Source organism: Nerophis lumbriciformis, linkage group LG08 (assembly GCF_033978685.3).
Source record: "Nerophis lumbriciformis linkage group LG08, RoL_Nlum_v2.1, whole genome shotgun sequence".
NCBI classification, from domain to species: Eukaryota; Metazoa; Chordata; class Actinopteri; order Syngnathiformes; family Syngnathidae; genus Nerophis; species Nerophis lumbriciformis.
The window spans coordinates 46379222-46396274 of NC_084555.2; the positions used below are offsets into that span (position 1 = coordinate 46379222).

Here is a 17053-nt window from a genome sequence, read left to right on the forward strand (position 1 = left end):
TGGCGATCAGACAGCGTTTTTTGGTTGGTTTTTTTTGGCGGAAGGCGTGGAGGTCACAGCGCAAAGCGGCTCTCCACCTCGTCGGCGATCATCTCGCCGATGGCGAGCGAGGAGGTGGCGGCGGGCGAGGGGGCGTTGCGCACGTGGAGCACCCTGCTGCCCACGTCGCCCACGCCACCGTCGAACACAAAGTCGTCCACCAGGTTGCCGTCGCGGTCCAGCGCCTGAGCACGGACCCCGGACGGACCCCTAGAAAGGAGGGCTCAGGGTGAGAAAAAAACCCCAATGATGGCCAGGTTCCGAACATGATCGATTAGTTCACCTGAGAACGTCGCTCGAAGAAATTTCCGGAATATATTTCTGCAGGAGTTTGACCTGGGCGCCGATGAAGATGCCTCGGTACATCTCTCCCACGCCGTACGCGATGTTCCTCAGCACCAACTTCTGAAGACCTCTGACGCAACACAGCACAAGAAAATGTCATAAATACCACACAGTGTTTTGTTGGATCGGCCGTTTTACTGCCCTGTCACAGACACAGTTTGGAAACAATTAAGGGCTGTAAATAAACATTTTTACTAAATAATTCTGTGTAAATACCGTATTTTTCGGACTATAATTTTTTTTCATAGTTTGGCCGGGGGTGCGACTTATACTCAGGAGCGACTTATGTGTGAAATTATTAACACATTACCGTAAAATATCAAATAATATTATTTATTTCATTCACGTAAGAGACTAGACGTATAAGATTTCATGGGATTTTGCGATTAGGAGTGACAGATTGTTTGGTAAACGTATAGCATGTTCTATATGTTATAGTTATTTGAATGACTCTTACCATAATATGTTATGTTAACATACCGGTTGGTTATTTATGCCTCATATAACGTACACTTATTCAGCCTGTTGTTCACTATTCTTTATTTATTTTAAATTGCCTTTCAAATGTCTATTCTTGGTGTTGGCTTTTATCAAATACATTTCCCCAAAAAATGCGACTTATACTCCAGTGCGACTTATATATGTTTTTTTCCTTCTTTATTATGCATTTTCGGCCGGTGCGATTTATACTCCGAAAAATACGGTACCTCTTTTCACATCGTATATATCTGCAGCATATTTTCCCCCTTAAATTTAGTGGGTGCAGTTTATATACCGGTGCGCTCTATAATCTAGAACACAGGTGTCAAACTCAAGGCCCGGGGGTCAGATCTGGCCCGCCACATCATTCTCAGTGGCCTAGTGGTTAGCGTGTCCACCCTGAGATCGGTAGGTTGTGAGTTCAAACCCCGGCCGAGTCATACCAAAGACTATAAAAATGGGACCCATTACCTCCCTGCTTGGGACTCAGCATCAAGGGTTGGAATTGGGGGTTAAATCACAGAAAATGATTCCCGGGCGCGGCCACTGGTGCTGCTCACTGCTCCCATCACCTCCCAGGGGGTGAACAAGGGGATGGGTCAAAAGCAGAGGACACATTTCACCACACCTAGGGTGTGTGTGTGTGTGTGTGTGTGTGTGTGTGTGTGTGTGTGTGTGTGTGTGTGTGTGTGTGTGTGTGTGTGTGTGTGTGTGTGTGTGTGTGTGACTATCAGTGGTACTTTAACTTTTATCTGGCCAGCAGACACCTGGAAATGAAATGTGTCAATAAAGTACTTCATATTTTCTCACTTCATGTCATTGATTTCCATTTTGACAGAAAAAAATACATGTACTGCTTGAAATTGCATACCTTTTATAATAATAATATTGCAACAAATATTACAGTATATTATCATACTTTCCCAAAAATGTTTGGTCTAAATAAAAATAAATACAAACACTTAACTTTACAGCAAACTACCCATCAAATTAATAAAAATGACAATAAACTTGACGTTGTTCTTTACAGCATATTACTGTAAATTGAAAAAAATAAATAAAAAAATTGCATTAAAATTCTGATGATTGAACTGCCAGTTTTTGAGTGTAAAATCTACGGTTGTTGTTTTTAACGGTGTATTACTGTAAATGGAAAGACGGTACATTTGTTTTTACGGTAGAAAAACTGGCAGCTAAGTTGCCAGAATGAAAAAATAACGTGTACTGTTTTCCCATTGACAATATCCTGTTGTAAAAATGAGAGATGTCCGATAATATCAGACTGCCGATATTATCGGCCGATAAATGCTTTAAAATGTAATATCGGAAATTATCGGTATCGGTTTCAAAAAGTAACATTTATGACTTCTTAAAACGCCACTTTGTACACGGACGTAGGGAGAAGTACAGAGCGCCAATAAGCCTTAAAGGCGCCAGTCACATGATATCTACGGCTTTTCACACACACAAGTGAATGCAAGACATACTTGGTCAACAGCCATACAGGTCACACTGAGGGTGGCCGTATAAACAACTTTAACACTGTTACAAATATGCGCCACACTGTGAACCCACACCAAACAAGAATGACAGACGCATTTCGGGAGAACATCCGCACCGTAACACAACATAAACACAACAGAACAAATACCCAGAAACCCTTGCAGCACTAACTCTTCCGGGACGCTACAATATACACCCCCCGCTACCCCGCCCACCTCAACCTCCTCATGCTCTCTCAGGGAGAGCATGTCCCAAATTCCAAGCTGCTGTTTTGAGGCATGTTAAAAAAAATAATGCACTTTGTGACTTCAATAATAAATATGGCAGTGCCATGTTGGCATTTTTTTCCCATAACTTGAGTTGATTTATTTTGGGAAAACCTTGTTACATTGTTTAATGCATCCAGCGGGGCACCACAACAAAATTAGGCATAATAATGTGTTAATTCCACGACTGTATATATCGGTATCGGTTGATATCGGTATCGGTAATTAAGAGTCGGACAATATCGGAATATCGGCAAAAAAAGCCATTATCGGACATCTCTAGTAAAAATCTATGTAAATTTAACACAAAAAGTCTGGCAACTAAGCTGCCAGCTTTTTCCGTATAACCCTCCCAGAAAACAGTGGTAATGTTTTTCCATTTACTGTAAAATGTTGTAAAAAAAATTTTTTTTAAATAAGCTACATATTTACAGTAAAATGTTGTAAATGTAAAGTTTTTACTGTAAAATCGACAGTCTACTTAAAAACATTTCTATAATTAATAATGAAATCCGGAGGCAATTTCATACTTTATTCACTGTTTCAAGTGAAGTGAAGTGAAGTGAATTATATTTATATAGCGCTTTTCTCTAGTGACTCAAAGCGCTTTACATAGTGAAACCCAATATCTAAATTACATTTAAACTAGTGTGGGTGGCACTGGGAGCAGGTGGGTAAAGTGTCTCGCCCAAGGACACAACGGCAGTGACAAGGATGGGGGAAGTGGGGATCGAACCTGGAACCCTCAAGTTGCTGGCACGGCCACTCTACCAACCGAGCTATACCTCTGATAGCAGCCATAACTACCATGTGGCCCTCAATGAAAACCACTTTGACATCCCCGGTCTAGAAAATACATTTCCAATTTCTCATGCACTCTAAATCATTTTTAAAATTGAAGACATTAGGAATAATTACATTTTATTGAGGAAATAGCAAACCTATCTCCCGTGCTCTTGGCCGCCACTACATGAGGTGAATAAAAGAGCATTAAATGTGGCTTTTTACAAAAAATACAGCAGAACGACCTAAAAGTACTTAAATTGAAAATTGTTCTGGACAATTCTGCCTAATAACCTGCAAGACTTCACAAGTGTTGTGCTTTTTATTTGGCTTTTGCTGCTTTAAAGCAGGCTTCAAGTGATGGCAGGGCGGAAAGTGTGATGATAACCACAAAACCAGAAATGGAAGCCACGACAAAGCGCCACTAGGAGGACAGGGTCGTGAGTAGTTGGACTAGATCTCTTTAGGGTCAGCGGGGGTACCTAATGTTGTGGCAAGTGTGAGTGCGGTTCTGACCTGAAGGAGAGGGCGTCGGCCATGTCCCTCACGTTGACGTCGTAGACTTTGTAGCCTTCCCTCTTGAAGGCCAGCACGGCGTTGGGGCCGAGCCAAATGTTGCCGTCCATACGCGGCGTGAAGTGGACCCCCAGGAAGGGGAAGCGGGGATCGGGCACCTGGAACACACGCCATGACATCATCATTTCCTGTTACTTATCATGAACTGTTTTTACCTATTATTTTTATCTAATTGCACTTGTTTATCATAACAATTTGTGGAACATTTATCACATTTATAATTACAAACCTCAAAACCAGTGAAGTTGTCACGTTGTGTAAATGGTAAATAAAAACAGAATACAATGATTTGCAAATCCTTTTCAACTTATATTCAATTGAATAGACTGCAAAGACAAGATATTTAACACTCAAACTTAGAAATGTTATTTTTTGCAAATATTAGCTCATTTGAAATGTAATGCTAGCAACATGTTTCAAAAAAGCTGGCACGAGTGGCAAAAAAGACTGAGAAAGTTGAGGAATGCTCATCAAACACTTATTTGGAACATCCCACAGGTGAACAGGCTGATTGGGAACAGGTGGGTGCCATGATTGGGTATAAAAGCAGCTTCCATGAAATGCTCAGTCATTCACAAACAAGGATGGGGCGAGGGTCACCACTTTGTCAACAAATGCGTGAGCAAATTTTTGAACAGTTTAAGAACAACATTTCCCAACCAGCTATTGCAAGGAATTTGGGGATTTCACCATCTACGGTCCGTAATATCATCAAAAGGTTCAGAGAGACCTTCGATCCCTCAGGCGGTACTGCATCAAAAAGCGACATCAGTGTGTAAAGGATATCACCACAGGAACACTTCAGAAAACCATTGTCAGTAACTACAGTTCGTCGCTACACCTGTAAGTGCAAGTTAAAACTCTACTATGCAAAACCAAAGCCATTTTATCAACAACACCCAGAAACGCCACCGGCTACGCTGGGCCCAAGTTCGTCTAAGATGGGTGGGCCGATGTAAAGTGGAAAAGTGTTCTGTGGTCTGACGAGTCCACATTTTCAAATTGTTTTTGGAAACTGTGGACGTCTTGTCCTCCGGACCAAAGAGGAAAAGAACCATCCGGATTGTTATAGGCGCAAAGTTGAAAAGCCAGCATCTGTGATGGTATGGGGGTGTATTAGTGCCCCAGGCATGGGTAACTTACACATCTGTGAAGGCACCATTAATGCTGAAAGGTACATACAGGTTTTGGAGCACCATATGTTGCCATCCAAGCAACGTTATCATGGACGCCCCTGCTTATTTCAGCAAGACAATGCCAAGCCACGTGTTACAGCTTCCTAGTAAAAGAGTGCGGGTAGCCTGCCTGTAATCCAGACCTGTCTCCCATTGAAAATGAAGTGTGTGTGTATATATATATATATATATATTGTAATTATATATATATTATATATATATTGTATATATATAAATAAATCTATGCCCCCTTGTGTCTGTGCCGTCTACTCCCTCCTGTACATAACACTTACACATCTGTGAAGGCACCATTAATGCTAAAAGGTACATACAGGTTTTGGAGCAACATATGTTGCCATCCAAGCCACATATTTTTCAAGAACGCCCCTGCTTATTCCAGCAAGACAATGCCAAGCCACATAGATTCAGTTTTTACTTTGCACTCCAACAAAAATGTTGTTGCAAAACAAAAACTATGTCCTAGAGTGATAAAAAGGACACTTTAGCAGCACAAAGAGTTTATTAGCGTGGTGTACTTACAGGGTAGATGTTGCCTTTGACCAGGTGGTGTTTCTCAGGCTTCAGGACCAGATAGTCGCCTCTGAAAGGAACAATCCGCGGCTCCCGACTGCAGCCGGAAATCTGCGACAGGCGGTCTGAGTAGAGACCGCCGCAGGTCAACACGTAGCGGCAACGCACCTCGCTGCCCTGATGGAGAGTTGACATGCAGACTAAATATGAATGAAGCAAAAGGCAACATGAATATATCACACTGTACAACATCACCTTCTTGTCTTTGATGGCAATTGGATATTTTAGTCCTGAAAATGATAAGGAAAAAAAAAATAATAATAATCACTTTCGTGGCCAGACAAGTTCATGCCACAGCAACAGGTGGCGCTCTAACCACTAACATTAACACCCCTTCAGCCAATCAGAAGCCAAATGAAGAAAGTCATTTCAGGAAAAGGCACGACATCATCATGTTGGATATACGAATAATTGATGTAACATGATCATCTGTCATTTACAAATCATATATTTGTATACAATTAGTGATCATTTATTACATTTATAATTATATATTTGTATAAAAAATGTATGTATCTTTAATGATAATCATATATTTGTCAATAATGTAAGTAACATTGTCATTTATTACATTTATAAGTATATATTTTTATGACAAATTAATGTATCTTTAATAATAATCATATATTTTCCTACAATTTATGTAACATGATCATTTATAACAATATATTTGTATAAAATTGTGTAACAAATTAATTTATCTTCAATGATAATCACATATTTGTCTACAATTTATGTAACATGATCATTTATTACATTTATAATTATATTTTGTATAATAAATTAATGTATCTTTAATGATAATCATTTATTTGTCAACAATGAATGTAACATGATCATTTATTACATTTATAATTATATATTTGTACAACAAATTAATGTATCTTTAATGATAATCATATATTTGTCAACAATTTATGTATAATGATCATTTATAATCATAAATTTGGAAACAAATTAATGTATCTTTAATGATAATCATATATTTGTCAACAATTTATGTATAATGATCATTTATAATTATATATTTGTAAAAAATGTGTAATAAATTAATGTATCTTTAATATTTTTCAACAATTTATGTAAAGTGATCATTTATAATTATATATTTGTAAAAAATGTGTAATAAATGTATGTATCTTTAATGATAGTCATATATTTGTCAACAATTTATGTAACATGATCATTTATAATTATATATTTGTATAAAATGTGTGTAACAAATTAATTTATCTTCAATGATAATCACATATTTGTCTACAATTTATGTAACATGATCATTTATAACATTTATAATTATATATTTGCATAACAATTAATGTATCTTTAATGATAATCATACGTTTGTCAACAATGTATGTAAAATGATCATTTATAATTATATATTTGTAAAAAATTTGTAAAAAATGTATGTATCTTTAATGATAATCATATATTTGTCAACAATTTATGTAACATGATCATTTATAATTATAAATTTGTATAAAATGTGTGTATCCATCCATCCATTTTCTACCGCTTGTCCCTTTCGGGGTCGCGGGGGGTAAAATGTGTGTAACAAATGAATTTATCTTCAATGATAATCACATAATTGTCTACAATTTATGTAACATGATCATTTATTACATGTATAATTATATATTTGTATAACAAAGTAATGTATTTTAATGATAATCATATATTTGTCAACAATGTAGTAATGATCATTTATAATTATATATTTGTAAAAAAAATTGTAATAAATTAATGTATCTTTAATGATAACCATATATTTGTCAACAATTTATGTAACATGATCATTTATAATTATATATTTGTATAAAATGTGTGTAACAAATGAATTTATCTTCAATGATAATCACATAATTGTCTACAATTGATGTAATATGATTATTTATTACATTTATAATTATATACTTGTATAACTAATTAATGTATCTTTAATGATAATCATATATTTGTCAACAATTTATGTAGTTATCATTTATAATTATATATTTGTAAAAAATGTGTAAAAAATTAATCTATCTTTAATGATAATCACATATGTGTCTACAATTTATGTAACATGATCATTTATTACATTTATAATTATATACTTGTATAACAAATTAATGTATCTTTAATGATAATCATATATTTGTCAACAATTTATGTAAAATGATCATTTATAATTATATATATTTGTAAAAAATGTGTAATAAATTAATGTATCTTTAATGATAATCATATATTTGTCAACATGATCATTTATTACATGTATAATTATATATTTGTATAACAAATTAATGTATCTAATGATAACCATATATTTGTCAACAATTTATGTAAATTGATGATTTATAATTATAAATTTGTATAAAATTTGTGTAACAAATTCATTTATCTTCAATGATAATCATATATTTGTCTAAAATTTTATGTAACATGATCATTTATAATCATATTTTGTATACAATATATGTTAAATGATCATGTTTTTATCATATTTGTATACAAAGTATGCTACATGATCATTTATCACATTTATAATAGTGTACAATTGGTGTAAAATGATCATATTTGATCATTTGTACATATTTTTGTAAATAATTTGTGTAATTTGGTCATTTATAATAATGATATATTTGTGTTTAACTTGTGTAATGTTATAATGTATTATAATGATATATTTGTGTTTAACTTGTGTAATTTGATCATTTATGATAATGATATATTTGTATAAAATAAACCTGGTGAATTTCCTCAATGACCAAGCTCTTCTTTCACTGATTGGCTGGGAGGAATCACGTGATGATGTTTCATAAAGAAGGTGACGCTCACCTTCAGCGCCCCCTGCTGGACTCTCCTTGACCGCGGAGATGTCGCTCACTTCATACTGAGTCCGCACTTTGCCACCCGCCTCTTCGAAGTCTTTGCCGTATTGCAGCGCCACCTGCCTCCAGTCCACGATGCCAGTGTGGGGCGAGTCCAGCGCCATGATACCCTAGTGTGATATCATTACATCATGATGGTCTCGCTCGCACCATGACACCCTACTATGATATCATAATAGATGTCATGAGAATAGTATGGCACCAAGATCGTATGATATCACGTTATGATAGTATGATACTATGATGTGATGATAATATAGTATGATAGTATGAAATAGTATGATACTATGATGGTATGATACCATTATATTATGCTATGATAGGATAATACAATGATGTTATGATAGTATGATACTATGAAGTTATGATCGTATGACACAATAATAGTATAATACCATCTGTTACCATTATAATATGTTATTATAGTATGATACCAGTATGTCTATTATGTTATGATACCATGATTTTACCAGAGTATGATGTTATGATAGTATGCAGAGGTGGGACCAAGTCATTGTTTTGCAAGTCACAAGTAAGTCTCAAGTCTTTGCCCTCAAGTCCGAGTCAAGTCCCGAGTCAAGACAGGCAAGCCCCGAGTCAAGTCCAAAGTCAAGACTGGAAAGTCTCAAGTCAAGTCCTAAGTCCTGCATTTTGAGTTTCGAGTCCTTTCAAGTCCTTTTAACCACAGACTAATATATTAACACAGATTGTGTATGCTTTTCAAACGCTGTATTTATTTATTAAAACAAGTGCATTTTAAATTGCAGGAAAGAAAATTGTGCTGACATTGCACTTTATAATAGCACTATTAACCAGTCATTTTAAACATTAACTCATTCCTTTACAGAACAAACACATTGAAAAATAAAGTGCAAATGTACTTATTTGTACAAAAGTGTTAACATTGAAAAAACATGACATATACGTGAACATAACAAAAAAGTTGTACTTTTTATATGTCAGGGCCCTATGCTGCATTGCATTTGCAAAAGACCAAATTAGCCAAGAGTCTGTCAGTCATTTGTGCACGATGGGGGCGTAGTATGATGCCACCATGGCTGAAAACTCGCTCCACTGGAGCACTGGAGGCAGGCACTGCCAAGACTCTCATGGCCACTCGGAACAGTGAAGGAAGAGTCTTCATGTTCAATGCCCAGAACAAAAGGGGGGAGAGAGTTTTTTTGGGTTGGTGCACTAGTTTTAAGTGTATCTTGTGTTTTTTATGTTGATTTAATTAAAAAAAGAAAAAAAATATATATATATTTCTTGTGCGGCCCGATACCAATCGATCCACGGACCAGTAGCGGGCCGCAGCCCGGTGGTTGGGGACCACTGAGGTAAACAACCAACAGTATGTCAGAAAGCTAGCTAAAACGGTACACTTATTCATAATATAGTATACATTTTAACTGACCTTTATTTTACTATTTTTGTCTTTTTTTAGGTGACTAAAATACGCGGTGCTGCTGACCGCCGTCTAACGTTACGTGTGATATATTGACTAACGTAACCCTGCTTGAAAAAAATCACTGAACAAAAAGTATGAATAAGGTAGTGAACTGCAACAGATTCCCGTGTTTGCAATAACGTTATAACGTTAGCAGTGAGTTTACAGCCTCTCTGATTTAACTACACAGCAAATAAAAGTCACATTACTTAGCCAATAAACGTTATCTTACATTCAAAACTTACCGTTCTTTGTGCAACTTCAAATGCCGGACGAAGTTGGAAGTTGTTGCCTCTCCATCAGTAATTTTCGAACCGCATGTGTTGCATACTGCAAACCGTTTTGTGTTGACCACCTCGTAATTTTTATACCCAAACGAAATTATTTTAGGTATCATTTTTTGTTCACTGGCGTGTGGTTTGGACATGTCTTCTTCGTTGGTTGTCCTGCAATTTGATTGGATGAATGCTGTGTGATGAAAACAAAGTAGATCTAATTTGATTGGCTGTTGTACTGAGACCACACCAGCTGACACACGCAACGCTGATAGACAAGTACACAATGAAAAATACGGAGCGCTCCCAAATAACTTTTTCATCTTTGGGTTTTGGGGAAAGTAGCAAGTCATGTCAAGTCATGTCAATTCAAAAGGCTCAAGTCCAAGTGAAGTCACAAGTCATTGATGTTAAAGTCTAAGTCGAGTTGCAAGTCTTTTTACATTTTGTCAAGTCGAGTCTAAAGTCATCAAATTCATGACTCGAGTCTGACTCGAGTCCAAGTCATGTGACTCGAGTCCACACCTCTGATAGTATGACACAATGATAGTATAATATTATGTATGATACCATCATGGTATGATACCGTGATGTTAAGATACCGGTAGTATGATGCCATGAAAGTATGATACCACCATATTGTAATGCTGTTATGATACAATGGTGTTATGATCAAATGTTAGTATGATACCATGATGTTATGATAGTATGACACAATGATAGTATGATAACATTATGTATGATACCATCATGGTATGATACTGTGATATTAAGATAGTATGATGCCATGAACGTATGATACCACGATACCATCATGGTATACCATGATATTATGATGCCATGATGGTCTTATACCATGGCACAATGGTATGATACCATGCCATGACAGTATCATACCATCGTAGCATGATACCATGATTATCTGATGCCGCGATGGTACACTACAATGATTTCGAGATGTATGACGCCTTGATGGTATGCTACCATATCATCATGTTATGGTATCGAATGATGGTATGATACCAGTATATTACATTATACTATTATGATACACTCCTCTCTGAGCTGCCACCTTAACGTGGTAGAGGAGTTTGCGTGTCCCAATGATCCTGGGAGCTATGTTGTCCGGGGGCTTTATGCCCCCTGGTAGGGTCTCCCAAGACAAACTGGTCCTAGGTGAGGGATCAGACAAAGAGCAGCTCGAAGACCACTATGAAGAAAACAAGCAAGGAACCCAGATTTCCCTTGCCCGGACGCGGGTCACCGGGGCCCCCCTCTGGAGCCAGGCCCGGAGGTGGGGCACGATGGCGAGCGCCTGGTGGCCGGGCCTGTCCCCATGGGGCCCGGCCGGGCACAGCCCGAAGAGGCAACGTGGGTCCCCCCACATAGGGGTCATAGAGGTCGGGTGCGATGTGAGCTGGGCGGAAGCCGAGGGCAGGACACTTGGCGGTCCGATCCTCGGCTACAGAAGCTAGCTCTTGGGACGTGGAACGTCACCTCGCTGGGGGGGGAAGGAGCCTGAGCTAGTGCGCGAGGTGGAGAAGTTCCGGCTAGATATAGTCGGACTCACTTCGACGCACAGCAAGGGCTCTGGAACCAGTTCTCTCGAGAGGGGCTGGACTCTCTTCCACTCTGGCGTTGCCGGCAGTGAGAGGCGACGGGCTGGGGTGGCAATTCTTGTTTCCCCCCGGCTCAGAGCCTGTACGTTGGAGTTCAACCCGGTGGACGAGAGGGTAGCTTCCCTCCGCCTTCGGGTGGGGGAACGGGTCCTGACTGTGATTTGCGCTTACGCGCCAAACCGCAGCTCAGAGTACCCACCCTTTTTGGATTCACTCGAGGGAGTACTTGAGAGTGCTCCCCCGGGTGATTCCCTCGTTCTACTGGGGGACTTCAATGCTCATGTTGGCAGCGACAGTGAAACCTGGAGAGGCGTGATTGGGAAGAATGGTTGCCCGGATCTGAACCCGAGCGGTGTTTTGTTATTGGACTTTTGTGCCCGTCACAGATTGTCCATAACGAACACCATGTTCAAACATAAGGGTGTCCATATGTGCACTTGGCACCAGGACACCCTAGGCCGCAGTTCCATGATCGACTTTGTAGTTGTGTCATCGGATTTGCGGCCTCATGTTTTGGACACTCGGGTGAAGAGAGGGGCGGAGCTTTCTACCGATCACCACCTGGTGGTGAGTTGGCTGCGATGGTGGGGGAGGATGCCGGACAGACCTGGCAGGCCCAAACGCATTGTGAGGGTTTGCTGGGAACGTCTGGCAGAGTCTCCTGTCAGAGAGAGTTTCAATTCCCACCTCCGGAAGAACTTTAAACATGTCACGAGGGAGGTGCTGGACATTGAGTCCGAATGGACCATGTTCCGCACCTCTATTGTCGAGGCGGCTGATTGGAGCTGTGGCCGCAAGGTAGTTGGTGCTTGTCGTGGCGGTAATCCTAGAACCCGTTGGTGGACACCGGCGGTGAGGGATGCCGTCAAGCTGAAGAAGGAGTCCTATCGGGTTCTTTTGGCTCATAGGACTCCTGAGGCAGCGGACAAGTACCGACAGGCCAAGCGGTGTGCGGCTTCAGCGGTCGCAGAGGCAAAAACTCGGACATGGGAGGAGTTCGGTGAGGCCATGGAAAACGACTTCCGGACGGCTTCGAAGCAATTCTGGACCACCATCCGCCGCCTCAGGAAGGGAAAGCAGTGCACTATCAACACCGTGTATGGCGAGGATGGTGTTCTGCTGACCTCGACTGCGGATGTTGTGGATCGGTGGAGGGAATACTTCGAAGACCTCCTCAATCCCACCAACACGTCTTCCTATGAGGAAGCAGTGCCTGGGGAGTCTGTGGTGGGCTCTCCTATTTCTGGGGCTGAGGTTGCTGAGGTAGTTAAAAAGCTCCTCGGTGGCAAGGCCCCGGGGGTAGATGAGATCCGCCCGGAGTTCCTTAAGGCTCTGGATGCTGTGGGGCTGTCTTGGTTGACAAGACTCTGCAGCATCGCGTGGACATCGGGGGCGGTACCACTGGATTGGCAGACTGGGGTGGTGGTTCCTCTCTTTAAGAAGGGGAACCGGAGGGTGTGTTCTAACTATCGTGGGATCACACTCCTCAGCCTTCCCGGTAAGGTCTATTCAGGTGTACTGGAGAGGAGGCTACGCCGGATAGTCGAACCTCGGATTCAGGAGGAACAGTGTGGTTTTCGTCCTGGTCGTGGAACTGTGGACCAGCTCTATACTCTCGGCAGGGTCCTTGAGGGTGCATGGGAGTTTGCCCAACCAGTCTACATGTGTTTTGTGGACTTGGAGAAGGCATTCGACCGTGTCCCTCGGGAAGTCCTGTGGGGAGTGCTCAGAGAGTACGGGGTATCGGACTGTCTGATTGTGGCAGTCCGCTCCCTGTATGATCAGTGCCAGAGCTTGGTCCGCATTGCCGGTAGTAAGTCGGACACGTTTCCAGTGAGGGTTGGACTCCGCCAAGGCTGCCCTTTGTCACCGATTCTGTTCATAACTTTTATGGACAGAATTTCTAGGCGCAGTCATGGCGTTGAGGGGATCTGGTTTGGTGGCTGCAGGATTAGGTCTCTGCTTTTTGCAGATGATGTGGTCCTGATGGCTTCATCTGGCCAGGATCTTCAGCTCTCACTGGATCGGTTCGCAGCTGAGTGTGAAGCGACTGGGATGAGAATCAGCACCTCCAAGTCCGAGTCCATGGTTCTCGCCCGGAAAAGGGTGGAGTGCCATCTCCGGGTTGGGGAGGAGATCTTGCCCCAAGTGGAGGAGTTCAAGTACCTCGGAGTCTTGTTAACGAGTGAGGGAAGAGTGGATCGTGAGATCGACAGGCGGATCGGTGCGGCGTCTTCAGTAATGCGGACGCTGTATCGATCCGTTGTGGTGAAGAAGGAGCTGAGCCGGAAGGCAAAGCTCTCAATTTACCGGTCGATCTACGTTCCCATCCTCACCTATGGTCATGAGCTTTGGGTTATGACCGAAAGGACAAGATCACGGGTACAAGCGGCCAAAATGAGTTTCCTCCGCCGGGTGGCGGGGCTCTCCCTTAGAGATAGGGTGAGAAGCTCTGCCATCCGGGAGGAGCTCAAAGTAAAGCCGCTGCTCCTCCACATCGAGAGGAGCCAGATGAGGTGGTTCGGGCATCTGGTCAGGATGCCACCCGAACGCCTCCCTAGGGAGGTGTTTAGGGCACGTCCGACCGGTAGGAGGCCGCGGGGAAGACCCAGGACACGTTGGGAAGACTATGTCTCCCGGCTGGCCTGGGAACGCCTCAGGGTCCCACAGGAAGAGCTGGACGAAGTGGCTGGGGAGAGGGAAGTCTGGGCTTCCCTGCTTAGGCTGCTGCCCCCGCGACCCGACCTCGGATAAGCGGAAGAAGATGGATGGATGGATGGATATTATGATACAATGGTGTTATGATCAAATGTTAGTATGATACCATGATATGATAGTATGACACAATGATAGTATGAAAACATTATGTATGATACCATCATGGTATGATACCGTGATATTAAGATAGAATGATGCCATGCACGTATGGTACCACAATACCATCATAGTGTACCATGATAACATGATGCCATGCTATTATGATGCCATGATGGTCTTATACCATGTCATAATGGTATGATACCATGCCATGACAGTATCACACCATCATAGCCCGATACCATGATAATCTGATGCTGCAATGGTACACTAGAATGATATCGAGATGTATGTCGCCTTGATGGTATGCTACCATACCATCATGTTATGGTATGGTATGATACCATTATATTATCTTATGCTATTATGATACAATGATGTTATGATCAAATGATGGTATGATACCATGATAGTACGACATAATGATAGTATGTACAATGATGTATGACGTCATGATGGTATGATACCATTATATTATGATACAATGATTTTATGATCCAATGATACTATGATACCATGATGTTATGATAGTACGACATAATGATAGTATGTAAAATGATGTATGACGCCATGATGATTTGATACCATTATGATACAATGATGTTATGATCAAATGATAGTGATACCACGATGTTATGATAGTACGACACAATGATAGTATGTAAAATGATGTATGACGCCATGATGGTTTGATACCATTATGATACAATGATGTTATGATCAAATGATAGTATGATACCATGATGTTATGATAGTACGACATAATGATAGTATGTAAAATGATGTATGACGCCATGATGGTTTGATACCATTATGATACAATGATGTTTTGATCAAATGATAGTGATACCACAATGTTATGATAGTACGACACAATGATAGTATGTCCTATGATGTACGACGCCATGATGGTTTGATACCATTATATCATGATACAATGATGTTACGATCAAATGATAGCATTATACCATGATGTTATGATAGTGCGACACAATGATAGTATGTCCTATGATGTACGACGCCATGATGGTTTGATACCATTATATCATGATACAATGATGTTATGATCAAATGATAGTATGATACCATGATGTTATGATAGTACGACACAATGATAGTATGTATAATGATGTATGACGTCATGATGGTATGATACCATTATATTATGATACAATGACGTAATGATCCAATGATAGTATAATACCAAGATGTCTGGTAGTATGAGACAATGATAGTATGTACTATGATGTATGACACCATGATGGTTTGATACCATTATATTATGATACAATAATGTTATGATCAAATGAGAGCATGATACCATGATAGTACAACACAATGATAGTATGTACTATGATGTATGACGCCATGATGGTTTGATACCATTATATTATGATACAATAATGTTATGATCAAATGAGAGCATGATACCATGATAGTACAACACAATGATAGTATGTACTATGATGTATGACACCATGATGGTATACCATTATATTATGATACAATGATGTTATGATCAAATGATAGTATGATACCATGATGTTATGATAGTATGACACAATGATAGTATGTATAATGATGTACGACGCCATGATGGTTTGATACCATTATATTATGATACAATGATGTTATGATCAAATGATAGTGATACCACGATGTTATGATATTACGACACAATGATAGTATGTACTATGATGTACTACACCATGATGGTTTGATACCATTATATCATGATACAATGATGTTACGATCAAATGATAGTATGATACCATGATGTTATGATAGTGCGACACAATGATAGTATGTATAATGATGTATGACGCCATGATGGTATGATACCATTATATTATGATACCATGATGTTATGATCTAATGATAGTATGATACCATGATGTTATGATAGTACGACATAATGATAGTATGTAAAATGATGCATGACGCCATGATGGTTTGATACCATTATGATACAATGATGTTTTGATCAAATGATAGTGATACCACGATGTTATGATAGTACGACACAATGATAGTATGTCCTATGATGTACGACGCCATGATGGTTTGATACCATTATATCATGATACCATTATATCATGATACAATGATGTTACGATCAAATGATAGTATGATACCATGATGTTATGATAGTGCGACACAATGATAGTATGTATAATGATGTATGACGCCATGATGGTATGATACCATTATATTATGATACCATGATGTTATGATCTAATGATAGTATGATACCATGATGT

General features: G+C 39.8%; 1 protein-coding gene across 1 annotated transcript in view; it reads right to left on the reverse strand.

The window, feature by feature from the left end:
* Positions 1 to 17053, reverse strand: part of l2hgdh (L-2-hydroxyglutarate dehydrogenase) — a 24316-nt gene continuing 7263 nt past the window's right edge. The window contains exons 5-10 of the mRNA XM_061969066.1: positions 8582 to 8744; positions 5954 to 5988; positions 5708 to 5875; positions 3933 to 4090; positions 323 to 454; positions 1 to 249 (exon numbers count right to left, since the gene is read on the reverse strand). Coding sequence (XP_061825050.1) covers positions 54 to 249; positions 323 to 454; positions 3933 to 4090; positions 5708 to 5875; positions 5954 to 5988; positions 8582 to 8744 — 852 coding nt within the window. The 3' untranslated portion in view covers positions 1 to 53. The remainder of the gene's footprint in view (positions 250 to 322; positions 455 to 3932; positions 4091 to 5707; positions 5876 to 5953; positions 5989 to 8581; positions 8745 to 17053) is intronic.